Source organism: Bufo gargarizans, chromosome 10 (assembly GCF_014858855.1).
Source record: "Bufo gargarizans isolate SCDJY-AF-19 chromosome 10, ASM1485885v1, whole genome shotgun sequence".
In the NCBI taxonomy this organism is placed as follows: domain Eukaryota; kingdom Metazoa; phylum Chordata; class Amphibia; order Anura; family Bufonidae; genus Bufo; species Bufo gargarizans.
Window position 1 is genome coordinate 48,338,226 of NC_058089.1, and position 20,757 is coordinate 48,358,982.

The 20,757-nt window shown below is 47.4% G+C and overlaps 1 protein-coding gene across 1 annotated transcript; it reads left to right on the plus strand.

Annotated features, from left to right (window-relative positions):
- Positions 1-561: 561 nt before the first annotated feature.
- PTPMT1 (protein tyrosine phosphatase mitochondrial 1) lies at positions 562-12,023 on the plus strand. Its single transcript, XM_044270386.1, has 4 exons — positions 562-861; positions 4,204-4,284; positions 8,989-9,180; positions 11,701-12,023. Exons 1-4 carry the CDS (start codon positions 709-711, stop codon positions 11,836-11,838), a joined length of 564 nt encoding a protein of 187 aa, XP_044126321.1. The 5' UTR covers positions 562-708; the 3' UTR covers positions 11,839-12,023.
- The last annotated feature ends 8,734 nt before the right edge of the window (positions 12,024-20,757 follow it).

The window sequence follows — 20,757 nt, forward strand, 5'->3', positions numbered from 1 at the left end:
GTGCGGAGGCATGGAACCCCATGGAAGCACTACGTGGATTTTCAGTCCATGCCTCCGCACCGCAAAGAACTCAAATACTGGACCAGGTCCATCACTGGATGTAAAAGGAACCATAAGTTTGATAAGGAAGCAGAACGTTTCATAAAAAAAGTCTTTGAAACTACAGTAGTCACACGTGTGTTGTGTCAAGATCCATCAACAGCAGTTTGTTGGTGTTTTCCCTGTATTAAATCTAAATGAAGTGGCTTCACTTTACTTGTGAAAATGTATCTACAATCAGAGTCGTTTCTGCTCTCTTATATTATAGCACTAATAACATATAAAGCAAAGTGAGCATAGCTGTCAATTTTTCAGAAAAAGATATTCCCGAATTGGCACTGCCCTCACACAACATGGCGGCAACCTACTTCCGGTCACACTCGCCGTTAGGCAAGTTAGGAGTTGAGGCGGTGTAGCGTTATACTACCCTACCTCGTGAGATTTCCCTACCTCCTGACTTCCTGTCACACTGCTAATGACGTAAAGGAGGCGTTCCTGAGTTTTGACGATCTGCGCATGCGCAAACCGGCAGTTTATGGAAAATGTCAGCGGAGTTCAGCTTTACACCGGGACACTGCGCATGCGCAGGAGAGCCTCAGTAGGGATGCCAGTGACAAAGGTGGTGGTTGCAGTTTTCACGGATAGTGGTTAATATGCTCTGTCAGAATTATGTCTTTACAGTCAGCGGCAACGCGCGTTTTATTTTATCCGACCCTGCTGTATAACGTTATCATGGAGAAAATATCCAGCCGGAAGTGGTATGACAGGATCGACGAGACGGTTATCCTTGGAGCGTTGCCCTTCCGTGGAATGACTGACACGGTAAATGCGCATGCGCACCGGCTTACTTCCTTTGCTCAAAGTATTAGTTGTAGTGCAGAAGTGTCACAGCCGCCGGTGTATGAGATGTGCACCTCTAACTAGCCGCAGGGGGCGCTGCACAGCATAGCTGCAATATTATATATAGTCCCTGAAAATAATTGAGAACAGAGTTCTGGGCGTCCTCCCCCCATAAGTGCCTCAGTCACTGGCGTTCTCCCCCCCCATGAGTGCCTCAGTCGCGGGCGTTCTCCCCCCCCCATGAGTGCCTCAGTCGCGGGCGTCCCCCGTCCCCCCCCCCCCCCATAAGTGCCTCAGTCACTGGCGTCCTCCCCCCATAAGTTCCTCAGTCACGGGCTTCCTTCCCCCATAAATGCCTCAGTCGCGGGCGTCCTCCCCCCCATAAGTGCCTAAGTCGCGGGCGTCCTCCCCCCCCATAAGTGCCTAAGTCGCGGGCGTCCTCCCCCCCCATAAGTGCCTAAGTCGCGGGCGTCCTCCCCCCCCCATAAGTGCCTAAGTCGCGGGCGTCCTCCCCCCCCCCATAAGTGCCTAAGTCGCGGGCGTCCTCCCCCCCATAAGTGCCTAAGTCGCGGGCGTCCCCCCCCCCCCATAAGTGCCTCAGTCGCGGGCGTCCCCCCCATAAGTGCCTAAGTCGCGGGCGTCCTCCCCCCCCCCATAAGTGCCTAAGTCGCGGGCGTCCTCCCCCCCATAAGTGCCTAAGTCGCGGGCGTCCCCCCCCCCCCCATAAGTGCCTCAGTCGCGGGCGTCCCCCCCATAAGTGCCTCAGTCGCGGGCGTCCTCCCCCCCATAAGTGTCTCAGTCGCGGGCGTCCTCCCCCCATAAGTGCCTCAGTCACTGGCGTCCTCCCTCCACAAGTGCCTCAGTCACTGGCGTCCTCCCCCCACAAGTGCCTCAGTCACTGGCGTCCTCCCCCCACAAGTGCCTCAGTCGCGGGCGTCCTCCCCCCACAAGTGCCTCAGTCGCGGGCGTCCTCCCCCCACAAGTGCCTCAGTCGCGGGCGTCCTCCCCCCACAAGTGCCTCAGTCGCGGGCGTCCTCCCCCCACAAGTGCCTCAGTCGCGGGCGTCCTCCCCCCACAAGTGCCTCAGTCGCGGGCGTCCTCCCCCCACAAGTGCCTCAGTCGCGGGCGTCCTCCCCCCACAAGTGCCTCAGTCGCGGGCGTCCTCCCCCCACAAGTGCCTCAGTCGCGGGCGTCCTCCCCCCACAAGTGCCTCAGTCGCGGGCGTCCTCCCCCCACAAGTGCCTCAGTCGCGGGCGTCCTCCCCCCACAAGTGCCTCAGTCGCGGGCGTCCTCCCCCCACAAGTGCCTCAGTCGCGGGCGTCCTCCCCCCACAAGTGCCTCAGTCGCGGGCGTCCTCCCCCCACAAGTGCCTCAGTCGCGGGCGTCCTCCCCCCACAAGTGCCTCAGTCGCGGGCGTCCTCCCCCCACAAGTGCCTCAGTCGCGGGCGTCCTCCCCCCACAAGTGCCTCAGTCGCGGGCGTCCTCCCCCCACAAGTGCCTCAGTCGCGGGCGTCCTCCCCCCACAAGTGCCTCAGTCGCGGGCGTCCTCCCCCCACAAGTGCCTCAGTCGCGGGCGTCCTCCCCCCACAAGTGCCTCAGTCGCGGGCGTCCTCCCCCCACAAGTGCCTCAGTCGCGGGCGTCCTCCCCCCACAAGTGCCTCAGTCGCGGGCGTCCTCCCCCCACAAGTGCCTCAGTCGCTGGCGTCCTCCCCCCACAAGTGCCTCAGTCGCTGGCGTCCTCCCCCCACAAGTGCCTCAGTCGCTGGCGTCCTCCCCCCACAAGTGCCTCAGTCGCTGGCGTCCTCCCCCCACAAGTGCCTCAGTCGCTGGCGTCCTCCCCCCACAAGTGCCTCAGTCGCTGGCGTCCTCCCCCCACAAGTGCCTCAGTCGCTGGCGTCCTCCCCCCACAAGTGCCTCAGTCGCTGGCGTCCTCCCCCCACAAGTGCCTCAGTCGCTGGCGTCCTCCCCCCACAAGTGCCTCAGTCGCGGGCGTCCTCCCCCCACAAGTGCCTCAGTCGCGGGCGTCCTCCCCCCACAAGTGCCTCAGTCGCGGGCGTCCTCCCCCCACAAGTGCCTCAGTCGCGGGCGTCCTCCCCCCACAAGTGCCTCAGTCGCGGGCGTCCTCCCCCCACAAGTGCCTCAGTCGCGGGCGTCCTCCCCCCACAAGTGCCTCAGTCGCGGGCGTCCTCCCCCCACAAGTGCCTCAGTCGCGGGCGTCCTCCCCCCACAAGTGCCTCAGTCGCGGGCGTCCTCCCCCCACAAGTGCCTCAGTCGCGGGCGTCCTCCCCCCACAAGTGCCTCAGTCGCGGGCGTCCTCCCCCCACAAGTGCCTCAGTCGCGGGCGTCCTCCCCCCACAAGTGCCTCAGTCGCGGGCGTCCTCCCCCCACAAGTGCCTCAGTCGCGGGCGTCCTCCCCCCACAAGTGCCTCAGTCGCGGGCGTCCTCCCCCCATAAGTGCCTCAGTCGCGGGCGTCCTCCCCCCATAAGTGCCTCAGTCACGGGCGTCCTCCCCCCATAAGTGCCTTAGTCACGGGCGTCCTCCCCCCATAAGTGCCTCAGTCACTGCCGTCCTCCCTCCATTAATGCCTCAGTTGCACCCCCTATGCTGCAGACAATGCTTACCTCAAGTGCTTGTAGTTTTCACCTCATACACTGCTATGGGGCCCAGGGGGAGGGAGGGAACTTGTTCTTCTCTTCCTCGCTTGAAAACACTGCATTTTCACGCAGCCGCCACTAGGGGGCGCTCAGTGCAAAGAGATTATTACAGCTTCCATTGTAGTTTATATTAATTTCTATTCACTGAGCTCCCCCTAGTGGTGGCTGCAGGCAGCCATGTTTGTAATAGAAGAGAAACAGGAGATTTATCAATGTATTTTTCTGGTTTCACATACATTGAGAAATACGATATTCAAAATGAGCGCCAAATATTGGAAGCACCTGTTCCACTTTTTGTGACATAAAAGTCGGATAAAGTGGTTGAGGCCAAAGGCAACTTAAAAAAAAAAAAAAAAAATACAATTTCTATCTAATTCAATTTTTTTTACCACTTGATTAAGTGGCAGGGGGCCCATATAAGTTTAGCTTTGGGGCCCCATGAGATCTGTGTACTCCTTTGCGTCAAGCGGTTTCTCTGCAAATTGCCAGATGCTTGCGCTTTTGCAGGTAAAACATGTCAAGTATATGTGTCTCACGTGTAAAAAAAAAAAACGCAATGCAAAACTACAGCAATTAGCAGGAAAAGGCGCATTCGGCCAAAAACGAATGATGTAAATCCACCCTTTATATTCTGTGAATGTGACGTAAATCTGCAAATGTCTCCCGCAGTTAATTAAAGAAGAGAACGTAAGCGGAGTGATCACCATGAATGAAGAGTATGAGACAAGGCTGCTGTGTCACTCTTCTCAGGTGGGACCTCGTTCTTCAGTTCCTGTGAATGTCACTGTAGAAAAGGTCCTCTACTGGGCGGCATGGAGGACTTCCTGCAGTATCAGATGCCGGAGTAAAGGAATTTCATTGTACACAGATTTGTGTGGGCTGGGCATATTGATGCGAACCCCTGCTTTTATTGCCCAATATATCCCCTTAAGGCCTCATGCACACGACCGTATGCCCTCCGAGACATACAGTCCGTGAGCGGGCCATATGTCCCGGAGCGGCATACATTGTGCGCACAGAAGCGCACAGCATCATAGGTTACTAGGAAGCTGTGCGCATCGGGCCGCCAGCGGGGCTATTATCATATGAGTGCGGGAAATAGTCCAGCGGGCGGCCCGATGCGCACAGCATTATAGTAACCTATGATGCTGTGCGCACGATGTATGCCGCTCCGGGACATGTGGCCCACTCACGGACCGTATGTCTCGGAGGGCATACGGACGTGTGCATGAGGCCTTAAGGAATGGCATATTACTACACAAGATATGCAATCACTTTGTGATCTTTGGAGGTCTGACCTCTTGGCCTCCCACTGATTTTGGGATAAAGGAATGAAAGCTGCACCAACCCCCACCCATTCTGGGAATGTAGCAGTGCTCGCCTTGTTTTTCCCTGCACAGTGGTGCCCCAGTTGCATGCAGCAATGCCCTGGCACAAAAAAAAAAAAGTGGTCCAATGTTGTAGGCAGGGGCAAGACAAATAGGCGGGTGAGCAGTGCCATAATATAGCATAAAAAAACATCCTAGCAGAACCAAATACCATAGCGTAGCACTATACACTCACCTAAAGAATTCTTAGGAACACCTGTTCTATTTCTCATTAATGCGATTATCTAGTCAACCAATCACATGGCAGTTGCTTCGATGCATGTAGGGTTGTGGTCCTGGTCAAGACAATCTCCTGAACTCCAAACTGAATGTCAGAATGGGAAAGAAAGGCGATTTAAGTAAGTTTGAGCGTGGCATGGTTGTTGGTGCCAGACGGGCCGGTCTGAGTATTTCACAATCTGCTCAGTTACTGGGATTTTCCCGCACAACCATTTCTAGGGTTTACAAAGAATGGTGTGAAAAGGGAAACACATCCAGTATGCGGCAGTCCTGTGGGCGAAAATGCCTTGTTGATGCTAGAGGTCAGAGGAGAATGGGCCGACTGATTCAAGCTGATAGAAGAGCAACGTTGACTGAAATAACCACTCGTTACACCCGAGGTCTGCAGCAAAGCATTTGTGAAGCCACAACCTTGAGGCGGATGGGCAACAACAGCAGAAGACCCCACCGGGTACCACTCATCTCCACTACAAATAGGAAAAGGAGGCTACAATTTGCACAAGCTCACCAAAATTGGACGGTTGAAGACTGGAAAAATGGTTTCTTGAACATGACAATGAGTTCATTGTACTAAAATGGCCCCACAGTCACCAGATCTCAACCCAATAGAGCATCTTTGGGATGTGGTGGAACGGGGGCTTCGTGCCCTGGATGTGCATCCCTCAAATCTCCATCAACTGCAAGATGCTATCCTATCAATATGGGCCAACATTTCTAAAGAGAAAAGCTCGCCCACTTGGGAACAATAGGTTAAGCCACTGCAAAGAATGGCTCCCACTCTGGGAGACTTTATATTACACAGTTGCCCTCTCATTTGTACTGCACGTATTACACATTCACCCTTTTATTTGCACCCCATATATTCGTCTCCCACTCATTTCTATTCCTTGTATTACACAGTCACCCATCATTTTCTCTCCACACATTAGTCACCTGTTCATTTTTTACCCCATGTACAGGTGAAACTCGAAAAATTTGAATATCGTGCAATAGTCGATTTATTTCAGTAATGCAAATTAAAAGGAATTGCATTAATGCAGCTTAAAATTTAAATTTTGTGAAAAGGTTCAATATTCTAGGCTCAAAGTGTCGCACTCTAGTCAGCTAATTAATCCATACCCCCTGAGCAAAGGGGGCCTGAGATTGTGACTTTGGGGTTTCATAAACTGTAAGCCATAATCATCCAAATTATAACAAATAAAGGCCTGAAATCTCTCGCTTTGCCTGTAATGAGTCTCATATGTTAGTTTCACCTTTTAAGTTGCATTACTGAATTACATGAACTTTGCACAATATTCTAATTTTTCAAGTTTCACCTGTATTAGTCATCCAATCATTTCTATCCCTTGTATTACAGTCATCCAATCATTTCTATCCCTTGTATTACAGTGGCCCACTCATTTCTATCCCTTGTATTACAGTGGCCCACTCATTTCTATCCCATGTATTACAGTGGCCCACTCATTTCTATCCCTTGTATTACAGTGGCCCACTCATTTCTATCCCATGTATTACAGTCATCCAATCATTTCTATCCCATGTATTACAGTGGCCCACTCATTTTTATCCCTTGTATTACAGTGGCCCACTCATTTCTATCCCTTGTATTACAGTCATCCAATCATTTCTATCCCATGTATTACAGTGGCCCACTCATTTCTATCCCTTGTATTACAGTGGCCCACTCATTTCTATCCCTTGTATTACAGTGGCCCACTCATTTCTATCCCTTGTATTACAGTGGCCCACTCATTTCTATCCCATGTATTACAGTCGTCCACTCATTTCTATCCCTTGTATTACAGTCGCCCACTCATTTCTATCCCATGTATTACAGTGGCCCACTCATTTCTATCCCATGTATTACAGTCGTCCACTCATTTCTATCCCTTGTATTACAGTGGCCCACTCATTTCTATCCCTTGTATTACAGTGGCCCACTCATTTCTATCCCTTGTATTACAGTGGCCCACTCATTTCTATCCCTTGTATTACAGTGGCCCAATCATTTCTATCCCATGTATTACAGTGGCCCACTCATTTCTATCCCTTGTATTACAGTGGCCCACTCATTTCTATCCCTTGTATTACAGTGGCCCACTCATTTCTATCCCTTGAATTACAGTGGCCCACTCATTTCTATCCCTTGTATTACAGTGGCCCACTCATTTCTATCCCTTGTATTACAGTGGCCCACTCATTTCTATCCCTTGTATTACAGTGGCCCACTCATTTCTATCCCATGTATTACAGTCGCCCACTCATTTCTATCCCTTGTATTACAGTGTCCCACTCATTTCTATCCCTTGTATTACAGTGGCCCACTCATTTCTATCCCATGTATTACAGTGGCCCACTCATTTCTATCCCATGTATTACAGTCGTCCACTCATTTCTATCCCTTGTATTACAGTGGCCCACTCATTTCTATCCCTTGTATTACAGTGGCCCACTCATTTCTATCCCTTGAATTACAGTGGCCCACTCATTTCTATCCCTTGTATTACAGTGGCCCACTCATTTCTATCCCTTGTATTACATTGGCCCACTCATTTCTATCCCATGTATTACAGTGGTCCACTCATTTCTATCCCATGTATTACATTCGTCCACTCATTTTTATCCCATGTATTACAGTGGTCCACTCATTTCTATCCCATGTATTACAGTGGCCCACTCATTTCTATCCCTTGTATTACAGTCGTCCACTTATTTCTATCCCATGTATTACAGTCGTCCACCTATTTCTATCCCCTGTATTACAGTGGCCCACTCATTTCTATCCCATGTATTACATTCGTCCACTCATTTCTATCCCATGTATTACATTCGTCCACTTATTTCTATCCCCTGTATTACATTCGTCCACTCATTTCTATCCCATGTATTACATTCGTCCACTCATTTCTATCCAATGTATTACATTCGTCCACTCATTTCTATCCCTTGTATTACAGTGGCCCACTCATTTCTATCCCTTGTATTACATTGGCCCACTCATTTCTATCCCATGTATTACAGTGGCCCACTCATTTCTATCCCATGTATTACATTCGTCCACTCATTTCTATCCCATGTATTACAGTCGTCCACTTATTTCTATCCCCTGTATTACATTCGTCCACTCATTTCTATCCCATGTATTACATTCGTCCACTCATTTCTATCCAATGTATTACATTCGTCCACTCATTTCTATCCCATGTATTACAGTCGTCCACTTATTTCTATCCCATGTATTACATTCGTCCACTTATTTCTATCCCATGTATTACATTCGTCCACTCATTTCTATCCCATGTATTACAGTCGTCCACTTATTTCTATCCCATGTATTACATTCGTCCACTCATTTCTATCCCATGTATTACAGTGGCCCACTCATTTCTATCCCATGTATTACAGTGGCCCACTCATTTCTATCCCATGTATTACAGTGGCCCACTCATTTCTATCCCATGTATTACAGTGGCCCACTCATTTCTATCCCTTGTATTACAGTGGCCCACTCATTTCTATCCCTTGTATTACAGTGGCCCACTCATTTCTATCCCTTGTATTACAGTGGCCCACTCATTTCTATCCCTTGTATTACAGTGGCCCACTCATTTCTAACCCCTGTATTACAGTGGCCCACTCATTTCTATCCCTTGTATTACATTCGTCCACTCATTTCTATCCCTTGTATTACAGTCGTCCACTTATTTCTATCCCCTGTATTAGTCTCCGGCTCATTTATCTCTTTTATTACACAATCTCCCACGCATTTCTACCCCACGTATTACACAGTTGCCCGTTCATTTGCTCTCCATGTATCAGACAGTCACCCTTTCTTTTCTCTCTACAGGAGTGGACTGCGTTGGGCGTGGAGCAGCTGAGACTTGGCACTGTTGACTTCACTGGGGTGCCAACCCTTGAGCACTTACAAAAAGGCATTGAGTTTGTTCACAAGCATAGGACAATGGGCAACAGTGTTTACATCCACTGTAAGGCTGGTCGCTCCCGGAGTGCCACAATGGTAGCTGCCTACTTAATAGAGGTAAGATCTAACAGGAACCACTACATTCCTGATCAAACCCATTAGGGCCCCCATACTGACCTGCATTACAGTTGCTGTCCATATGAACACTGATGGTGCAGTAAATATACTAAATTCTCATTTACACGGTGACTTTGGCTGTAACAAACTGCGTACGGCCATAGCTTGCAGAATACAAGTAATTGCAACTAGTGTAAGGGAATGGGGTATCATTGCGATCTGCAAGTTGCCTTGAGCACAACAGGACAGTTGCAAGAAATCTGACCCTGCTGAGTTCCTTGAAACTGTTGTGGCAACTTGCGGGTTGCAACGCGTCCCCATTCACTTGCATTCATATATGCGTATTTGATCCACGCTACTTACGATACTGCCCACAAAGGATAAGACTGGATCTGAAGGGGTAGAAAAATGTTCAGATGTGACTGGAGTTACCCTTTGATTCTACAGATTCCTAAAGCTGCCATATATGCCTCAACCAGCCTCATAGTTTAGGACAGTGTACCTCATCTCCAGTCCTCAGGGCCCACCTGCCGGTCATGTTTTCAGGATTTCCTTAGGTGATATAATAATAGTCAATGAATCAGGGCTTACCACAGGCGTTCATTCTGTGGGATATTCTCAAATCATGACCGGTAGGTGGGCCCTGAGGACTGGAGTTGAGAAATACTGGCTTAAAAGATTACGGCTACTTTCACACTCACGTTTTGCCCGGATCCGTCATGGATCTGCAAAAACTGATCCATTACAATAATACAACCGCATGCATCCGTCATGAATGGATCCGTTTGTATTATCTGTAACATAGCCAAGACGGATCCGTCATGAACTTCATTGAAAGTCAATGGGAGACGGATCCGTTTTCTATTGTGCCAGAGAAAACGGATCCGTCCTGGCACACAATGTAAGTCAATGGGGACGGATCCGTTTTCTCTGGCACAATAGAAAACGGATCCGTTTCCCATTGACTTTCGTTTGGCTAAGTTTCATCAAGCGGACAGCAAAACGCTGCAGGGTTTTGGTGTCCGCTTCCAGAGCGGAATGGAGACTGAACGGAGGCAAACTGATGCATTCTGAGCAGATCCTTTTCCATTCAGAATGCGTTAGGGCAAAACTTTTGGGCCGCTTGTGAGACCCCTAGACGGATCTCACAAACGGAAAGCCAAAACGCTATTGTGAAAGTAGCCTACTCCAGTTCATTCAAAAGAAAAAAACAACACATGGGCTTAGAACAATGTGCTGTGGCCATACTGGGCATTAGACAGATGCCTGGATGAACATCGTAGAATACCCCGTATATTGTTTCTCAATGAAACGCTTAAAGGGGGTTGTCACACTTCAGCAAGTGGCATTTATCATGTAGAGAAAGTTAATACAAGGCACTAACTAATGTATTGTGATTCTCCATATTGCTTCCTTTGCTGGCTGGATTCATTTTTCCATCACATTATACACTTTGCATTTCCATAGTTACAACCACCCTGCTATCCATAAGTGGTGGTCGTGCTTGCACACTATAGGAAAAACCGCAGACCTCTCTGGTGGCCGGAACCATGGGAGTGCACATAGGCTAGTGTGTTTTCCTATAGTGTGCAAGCACGACCACCGCTTCTGGATTGCAGGTGGTCGTAGTGATACAAACGAGCAGTGTATAATGTGATGGAAAAATTAAGCCAGCAAAGGAAGCAATATGGTTAATAACAATACATTAGTAAGTGCCTTTTATTAACTTTCTCTACATTATAAGCCACTTGCTGAAGTCCGAGAACACATTTAATGGCCTTATATATCTAGGAATAAATCACATTAGCTTTCTTTATCTGCAGCAACTTGGCATCGAGTACTACAGTTTACTGTACTTTCTTTAAACTTTTGATATGTAATAGGCAGACTCCCACCTGTTCCTAGAACAAGGGGAGAGAAGGGCCTGCTTACGGCAGGACACAAAGTGAGACAGACTTAATAGAAAGTGTATGGGCCCTTCTCGTGCAGCGAGGAGAGAGCACGATTCTCTCCTTTCATTCTAGAGATCGGTGGGGGTCTGCGATCAGACCCCCACCAATCTAAACTTTTGATATGTCCCTATAACATAGCAAAGGTTTAATGAAAGTACAATGCCACTTTCAATGTGAGTCTGGGGCCAGTTCAGGAGCTGAGCCAGCAGGCGACTGCTATGCTCTACAGAAGACACCCGCAGGCAGCGTACGTGTCTCCGATCATGGACATTTAACCTCTTAGATGCCGTGGATCAGGGAGCAATATTTGTGTGGAATATTAAATGGTGCCACAAGAAAGAACCACTTGTCTTACAAAACACATGCTCTTATACGGCTATGTGAAAGGAAAAATAAAAAAGGTATGGATTTCAGAAGGCAGGAAATAAATAAAAATAGCCTCTGGGGTAATAATTACATCTAAATTGTATCTGACAGTTCTGACTACAAGTATCATGCTATAGCGGGATTACATTTTAAAAATGGGAAAAAGACAAAATCCTAAATACGGTTTTTGTTCTTCTTGCAGAGACATAAGTGGGACCCTGACGCTGCCAAGGCTTTCATAGCAGAAATCCGTCCACATATCCTGATCCACAGTAAACAGCACCGAATGCTGGAGGATTTATATCGCTTAGTGACTAGCAGTTCCATGAATGGAGGGTGATATAAAGTGGAATTCGATAGGTCTGGTTCCTCTCGCACCTTCAAGGCTAAATGGCTCAGTCCTCAGGATGTTCTGCTGCTGTTTTATCTCCACCTCCTTGATGAACGTCCCGTGTGTTCAGCCCGGTGTGCCGTCTTCTCTCAATTTGAGGCTCTTTTCTAAATAAAACTGAATCTGGGTCCATGCATCTTTTTTTTTTTTCTATTACTAATAGATATATACAGTAGCATCATTCATATTTATCTATATATTCGTAGCTGCCGTGCTTTTCACTTCTTTATATCAGCAGACCAGGGGTCGTCTCACTTCAGCAAATGTCAATTTTCATGTGAAGAAAGTAAATACAAGGCACTTACTAATGTATTGTGATTGTCCATATTGCTTCCTTTGCTGGCTTGATTCATTTTTTCCATCACATAATACACGGCTCGTAACCAGGGGTTACGACCACCCCTGCAGCACAGAAACTATGTGAGCTCCCACAGTCCCAGCCACCAGAGAGGCCAGCGCTTTTTCCTGTAGTGTGCAAGCACGACCACCGCTGCTGGATTGCCAGGTGGTCGTAACCCCTGGGAACGAGCAGTGTATAATGTGATGGAAAAGAGAATGAAGCCAGCAAAGGAGGCAATATGGACAATCACAATACATTATATGGCAGCACACTGTTACACATGCAAACAATAGAACTAGGGATTATTTTGGATTACAGTGGTACTATACATGAAAAACGGAAGCTCTTTGCGCACATTTTTGATCAAACATGAGTCGGTGAGTTGTATACTCTTGCTTAGACGCCCTGGGCAGATGGACGGGGAGTGCTTAATCTAAAAATGGCAGCTACCCTCCAAACACCCTGCAAGAAAATTTAGACTAGCACATCCATAAAGCTAACATACAAACAGCAAACAATATATGGCCGCACTCTGTTATACATGCAGTGTGCTGCCATATTTTGTTTGTATGCCCAGGAGAGGCAGTTCTGTTCTGCAATTGTGCAGAATGGGTGCGGACCCATTCATTCTCTATGGGGACAGAATGGATGCAGAGAGCACACTATGTGCTCTCCGCATCCACATTTCTTGAGCGCGCCACAGATCTTCCGGTCCGCGGCTCCGTAAAAAAATAGAACATGTCCTATTCTTGTCCACAATTGCAGACAAGAATAGGCATTTCTATGGGGGTGCCGGCCGGGTGTATTGCGGATCTGCACTACAGGCGTGTGAATGGACCCTTAGTGTTAGGCTGGTTTCAACGAGAGTGGGTGTCACGCTCCGGACTAGCAGAGCAGCTCCTGTCCTGACCTCCCAGCACTGCCGGGGTCGCATAGCATTATATTGATTTATGATGCTATGTAACCCTTAGGCCCCTTTCACACGGGCGAGTTTTCCGCACGGGTGCAATGCGTGAGTTGAACGCATTGCACCCGCACTGAATCCTGACCCATTCATTTCTATGGGGCTGTTCACATGAGCGGTGATTTTCACGCATCACTTGTGCATTGCGTGAAAATTGCAGCATGCTCTATTTTGTGCGTTTTTCACGCAATGCAGGCCCCATAGAAGTGGGGCCTGCATTGCGTGATGGGGCCTGTGGTGACGTCACTCTGGTCATCATATGGTCCATCACATGATCTTTTACTATGGTGATGGATCATGTGATGACCGGAGTGACGTCACCACAGGTCCTTTTCCTGTACACAGCACAGAAGAGAAGCCGGGCTGCGCGAGCAAGTGGATTAAGGCGAGTTCAATTATTATTATTTTTAACCCCTTCAGTGCTATTGTACTATGCATTCAGAATGCTATTATTTTCCCTTATAACATACAGTCATGTGAAAAAATTAGGACACCCTTTGAAAGCATGTGGTTTTTTGTAACATTTTTAATAAAAGGTTATTTCATCTCCGTTTCAACAATACAGAGAGATTAAAGTAATCCAACTAAACAAAGAAAACTGAAGAAAAGTCTTTTCAAGATCTTCTGTAAATGTCATTCTACAAAAATGCCTATTCTAACTGAGGAAAAAGATAGGACACCCTCACATGTATTCCCTCTTAAATTGGCTCAGATCTCACACAGGTATATCACACCAGGTGCACATAATTAGTAGATCGTTACTCTGCATGTTGAATGAGGCTTGCCCTATTTAAACCTCAGACATTTAGTTTGGTGTGCTCCTGACTGTTGAAGTGAGAGTGAGCACCATGGTGAGAGCAAAAGAGCTGTCAGAGGACTTCAGAAAAAAGATTGTAGCAGCCTATGAGTCTGGGAAGGGATTTAAAAAGATCTCAAAAGATTTTGAAATCAGCCATTCCACTGTCTGGAAGATAGTCTACAAGTGGAGGGCTTTCAAAACAACTGCCAACATGCCCAGGACTGGTCGCCCCAGCAAGTTCACCCCAAGAGCAGACCGCAAGATGCTAAAAGAGGTCTCCAAAAACCCTAAAGTGTCATCTCGAGAACTACAGCAGGCTCTGGCTACTGTTGATGTAGAAGTACATGCCTCTACAATCAGAAAGAGACTGTACAAGTTTAACTTGCATGGGAGGTGTGCAAGGAGGAAACCTTTGCTTTCCAAGAGAAACATCGAGGCCAGACTGACATTTGCCTGAGATAAAGTTGACAAAGACCAGGACTTCTGGAATAATGTTCTTTGGACAGATGAGTCCAAAATTGAATTATTTGGACACAACAGCAGAGGACATGTTTGGCGTAAAGCAAACACAGCATTCCAAGAAAAGAACCTCATACCAACTGTGAAGCATGGAGGTGGAAGTGTCATGGTTTGGGGCTGCTTTGCTGCAGCAGGACCTGGTCAGCTCACCATCATAGAATCCACGATGAATTCTACTGTGTATCAGAAGGTGCTTGAAGAACATGTGAGACCATCAGTTAGAAAATTAAAGCTGAAGCGGAACTGGACCATGCAACATGACAATGACCCAAAACATACTAGTAAATCAACCAAAGATTGGCTGAAAAAGAAGAAATGGAGAGTCCTGGAATGGCCAAGTCAAAGTCCAGATTTGAATCCCATTGAGATGCTGTGGGGTGACTTGAAAAGGGCTGGACGTGCAAGAAACCCCTCAAACATCTCACAGCTGAAAAAGTTCTGCATTGAGGAGTGGGGTAAAATTTCCTCAGACCGATGTCGAAGACTGGTAGATGGCTACAAGAACCGTCTCACTGCAGTTATTTCAGCCAAAGGAGGTAACACTCGCTATTAGGGGCAAGGGTGTCCTATCTTTTTCCTCAGTTAGAATAGGCATTTTTGTAGAATGACATTTACAGAAGATCTTGAAAAGACTTTTCTTCAGTTTTCTTTGTTTAGTCGGATTACTTTAATCTCTCTGTATTGTTGAAACGGAGATGAAATAACCTTTTATTAAAAATGTTACAAAAAACCACATGCTTTCAAAGGGTGTCCTAATTTTTTCACATGACTGTAATTATAATCTACAGAACCAAACATGCCAATTTTTCTCACGCGCGTGCAAAACGCATTACAATGTTTTGCACTCGCGCGGAAAAATCGTGCATGTTCCCGCACCTTTTCCCGCAACGCCCGTGTGAAAGAGGCCTTAGAGGTCTGGAATGTATTGGACAACACTGACAGCATTATGAATGTGACGTCACTGGCCTAGCGAAAGCTGCAAGAGGGCCACGACGCTCACAGGACTACTGTGGCCTTCTCAAACAGCTGATTGGCAGGGCAGACCCCCATCGATCAGATACTGATAACCTATCCAGAGGATAGATCAACAGTACAGTCGGAAAACCCCTTAATTTATTTTTTGTTTATACAGTTATTCCCATCCCAACCATTCCTGGCTCTGATTGGAATACCCGTCCCGGTTCCAGAAACAGAGAAGGAAGGCTGTGTTATGGCTGCTATCGGAATACCCCTTTAACTAATGCGTATTAACTACGGTAAATTCAGGCTGGTGTTAAAATACCGTAATTTTCCTCAGTTGTTTTGTGCTCCCAAGTTCAACAGCCATAATTGAAAGAAACCGCTCATTGTCATTCTGCAAGCGTAGTGCGGTAGGCGAGATGTTGACGCATCGGAATGAATAGAAAAAATGACATTTGCAGAATATGATGTTGCACATATGGGGATTCTGAAGCACTTTGCCTGGAGGCACTCAATGACACACATGAAAGGCATCGGCGTGCCATTTTATAACTTTTTAATCAAAATTATTGTGAGGTTTTATTTGTCACATCTGAATGACCCATCAGCAGTTACACACAGACTGAGCCGGCGCCGACTTCATGACTGATCACCTTTACAATGGTGTCGCTAGAAAACTGAATGCATAGTTTGGATGCTGTTCTGTCAGGTCTACGACTATGTCAGTGGCCTGTACCCTATGGCTTTCAGAGCTTTGTAGATATACAGGCGCTGGAGAGCCAAGTCTGCAATACACGGCTCTGTATAGACACCTTCATAAAATAACGCACCTCAAAGAATACATCAACGGTCTCAACAGAAAAGACATATGTCATTTATCAGAGCAAACGGCTAGGAACACCTTCGGGCAATTTATTTTCATGAATGCATTGTACTGTATTTTGGGCTAAAAAATTATTTTTTCAATGTTCAGCTGCTTTTAAGATACAGGGGTTAAAAATCGGAGTATCTGCAGAGTATCACTTCTCAGTCCCTCAGTTGATGGCTCGTGTGAAGCCTTTTCTCTGATCTCTTGACCTCATAAACACTCATTTAAGCCATACTCTTGTCAGTTTGTCAGTCAGACTTTAGCTATAATGAATGCTTATGAGGTCAGGAGATCAGAGATAAGGTTTCACATGAGCCATCAGCTGACAGGACTGAGAAGAAACAGACAGATTTTTACCCTCGTATCTCAAAAAATTGATTAACGTGTTTAATAATGACTAATTGAAAAAAACTTTTTTAACCCAAATGGAATAAAATTCAATCATAAAAAATAGCTCCACAGGTGTCCTTTTTTTGTTGTAAATCCTTATCATTGTACATGATGTTGACTGTGGCGAGGGCATAGATAGGCTTAGGCTGACCACACACATTAGATAGTCAGTGGAACGCTCATTTTTCTGACCCACTTCATGTTCTGTTTGGCGGGCGTGCATGTGTTCTGAATGGGGAGAGGGGAGGAAGGCACTGTCATACTCTTCCTCTGGCAGTGGCTCATCTCCCTGAGAATAATAGGATCAGGCATGTTGAACTCTAACTGCCTGATCCTTATCCTGGATTCACGTTAGATGGTCGTCCAGCCTCAATCTAATGTGTACAGCCAGCTTTCGGATGGGTTGAACATAGTAAAAGGCTTGGCCCATCTCATATATTGAGGGCATATCGCCAGGATATGCCACCAATGTCCGATAGGTGCGTGGGACCAGTACCCATCTCTAGACCGTGGCCACCCTCCATTCATTCATTCTATGGGACTGCCGAAAATGGCCCTCGGCTATTTTTGGAAGTTCCATAGAAATGAATAGGCACAAGCGCGGCCACCGCTTCATTCACTTCTATGGGGCTGCCGGAAATAGCCGAGCCAGCTATTTTTGGCAGTCCCATAGAAGTGAATGGAGGGCAGCCGAGCATGCGGTGCGCCCTCCTTCAGGTTGAAGGGCTCCATTTTAGAGATAGGTGGGCCCGCACCTATCAGACATTGGTGGCATATCCTAGCGATATGCTCCCAATGTATGAGATAGGCCAAACCCCTTAATGGCAAATTAGAAATACGTAATCTATACAGAGGGCCACTGAACCTGTTGCAGGAATACGTATAGGTTCTACAGTCTCCACACAGAGGCATACACATAAAACAACATGAAATACATTCAAAACCAGCCCTAAAAGCAACGTCGTTTTTGCAACACTATTTTAACAGATTTAAATACCCAATGTACAACCAGAGCAGAAGGGTGGTCCGTCCAGCAACGGAGGGGGTTCTAAAGGCCCTCCTTACGCTCTATGAAGCTGCAGGATCAATAACCCCAACTCCGGGGTCAGGGCACTGGTACCGACCAATTAGTGGAGCTGGTGATACATGGTCCGATTCCCCATCCAATAAGGGGATTGATATCGAGCACTTCTAATGAGCGCTGATAGGACCTCCACTGCCGATAGCCTACAGGTGGTCTTTCAGGCAGACCTCTTACTAACCATACAATAACTATCTGACCCCAGCGTGGTTACCTTAGATCACTAAAAGCAAAGGGCTGATTGACTACTGTCAAATGAGCCACCCCTGAAGCCTTAAAGGGAATGTGTCACCGAAAACATCAGTTGTGACATAGGACATGTTTTGGCCCTTTCCAGAGCCTTTGTCAACTGATGTAGTGATAATAAAAGCATACTGAGTAAAGCGAGTGGCGGGATCGCCTGCTTTCATTGATCAGGAGTGAGCGGATCCTGTGTCAGGGCTCATTCAGATGGCCGTATGTTGCTTTCCGCATCTGATCCGCAATTTTGCGGATTAGAAGCAGACCCATTTACTTCTATGGGACCCCAAAAGATGCGGACAGCACACCGTGTGCTGTCCTCATGTTTTCTTCCGTTCAATGGCCCCGCAAAACATGTCCTATACTTGTCAGTGAAAATCAGGATGTGGCCCCATTGAAGTCTATGGGTCAGCCAAAATGCCAAATGCAATCCGTTCTTTTGAGAACATGCTGAACTGTCTGCAAAATAACAGGATCTGCGTTTTTGCAGACAGCAAAAAACACATGGCCGTCTGAATGAGCCCTTATCTGTGTGTATGTATATATCACCTATCAAAAGTTCTTTAAAAATATGTTTAAAGGGGTTCTCCGGGCTTTTAATATTGATGAAAAAAAATCTTCAGGATAGGTCATCAATATCAGATCGGCGGGGGTCTGACACCCAGCAGCCCGCCGATCAGCTGTTTGAAGAGAAGGCGCGCGCCGTGCCAGCGCCTGCCTCCTCTTCACTGTTTACCTTCTTGCCGTCGCCTCTGCAGCAGTGAGCAGGAGTAATTACCGTCCCATTCATTTCAATGGGACGGATCGTTCCCATACACTTGTATAGGAGCGATCAGTCCCATTGAAATGAATGGGACAGCTTGGCTGTAATTACACTTGCTCACCGCTGCAGAGGCGACGGCGAGAAGGTAATCAGTGAAGAGGACACGGCGCGCGACTCCTCTTCGAACAGCTGATCGGCGGGGCTGCCGGGTGTCGGATCCCCCGCCGATCTGATATTGATGACCTATCCTGAGGATAGGTCATCAATAAATAAAAGCCCAGAGAACCCCTTAAAAAACAAAAATAAATAAATACGTGATTTAGACAACAGGTCATTTTCTGATGACACATTCCCTGTAAAAAGCGTTCTACACATTTATATATAATGTACAGACCTTTACCATCTTGTAGATCTAACCTATTATCTGTGTGGGATCCTTCCAAGGACAGATGTTCCCGTGATACCCACGCCACTATTATATAGGCCCCAGACACACAAAAAGAAAACACCTTTCTTTAAAATAACGGGAACAGACACTTCCATGTCCAAGAAATACTTTGGGGAACTGGATGATGGTGCTTAGGGAGACTGCACCAGAAACGGGGGCACTAGACCTGACAATAGGATAGGCCACTTAGGTTTAATACCCTCGTGGGGGGCAATGTACAGGTCCATGAGATCATGGGATATGTAGGAGTAGGAGCGGACATAGTGCCATGCAATGGACCTAAGCATCTAACTGTTGAGGAACACTAATTTCTTCTAATATACCACAGTCAAACTGAAGAAGCCCTTTAAAAGATTTGGTCTAAGGCTACTTTCACACCTGCAGCACTACGATCCGGCAGACAATGCTGGGAATTGACACTGCATGCTGCAGTTTGTGTCCGTCCGATTCTCGGCATTTTTGCCACAATCTGGCCGAATCTACGCCGGACCCCATTATACTTAATGGGACTGGCGGGCATTCTGGTTGCACCCGGCAGTGTCGGATGCTTAGAATTCTCTAAGGAGGCTGCTCTCTGCTGTAGGAGTAGGCTATTCCATCAGTGTCCGATTGCTGCGGCCTATCTTCTAAGAACCCCCAATGACTCCTAGAAGGAAGCTGCAGCTCAGCTTTTTTTTTTTTTCATCAATTACATGGTCATATGTCCATTTACAGAGGTCAGATCCCCTGGCAATAGGCCGTGTTTGAGCCGAGATAACCCCTTTAAAGTAAGTATCCTTGGATGGGTGCACAGGTTAGTTTAGCTGCATAGGTAAAATGACTTCAGCTCATGTAATGAACAGTTTGTAAAGTCACAATTTTCTTTGCGAGGCATTGATAAAAAGTTAAAGGGTACCTACGGTTTCAGAAAACCCCTGGCCTGTCATGGTGACATAGCAGAAGCTTTGGTTGGTGACGGTCCAGGTGCCGACACCTCCACTGATGCCCAATTGAGTGCTGGACCCGGTTGGCTGTGTCGGTTCTCCTTGAATCACATCAGAGAGCCAAAAAGAGCAAATGTACAGGCTCCTAGAAGTCTCTGAGCCGATCAACGTTGCTGATCAAAGCCAAAGGCCCCTTTCACACGGGCGAGTATTCAGCGCGGATGCGATGCGCGAGGTGAACGCATTGCACCCGCACTGAATCCCGACCCATTCATTTCTATGGGGCTGTTCACATGAGCGGTGATTTTCACGCATCACTTATGCGTTGCATGAAAATCGCAGCAAGCTCTATTTTGTGCGTTTTTCGCGTAACGCAGGCCCCATAGAAATGAATGGGGTTGCGTGAAAATCGCAAGCAAGTGCGGATGAGGTGCGATTTTCACGCACGGTTGCTAGGAGACGATCGGGATGGAGACCCGATCATTATTATTTTCCCTTATAACATGGTTATAAGGGAAAATAATAGCATTCTGGATACAGAATGCATAGTAAAACAGCGCTGGAGGGGTTAAA

What these genes read in the sequence shown, in the direction of transcription:
- PTPMT1 (XM_044270386.1), top strand. Translation starts at nt 709, where the DNA reads ATGTCTTTACAGTCAGCGGCAACGCGCGTTTTATTTTATCCGACCCTG. An exon ending in TGCTGTGTCACTCTTCTCAG is followed by an intron (nt 4,285 to 8,988) that starts GTGGGACCTCGT and finishes TTCTCTCTACAG; the next exon opens with GAGTGGACTGCGTTGGGCGT. An exon ending in TAGCTGCCTACTTAATAGAG is followed by an intron (nt 9,181 to 11,700) that starts GTAAGATCTAAC and finishes TTCTTCTTGCAG; the next exon opens with AGACATAAGTGGGACCCTGA.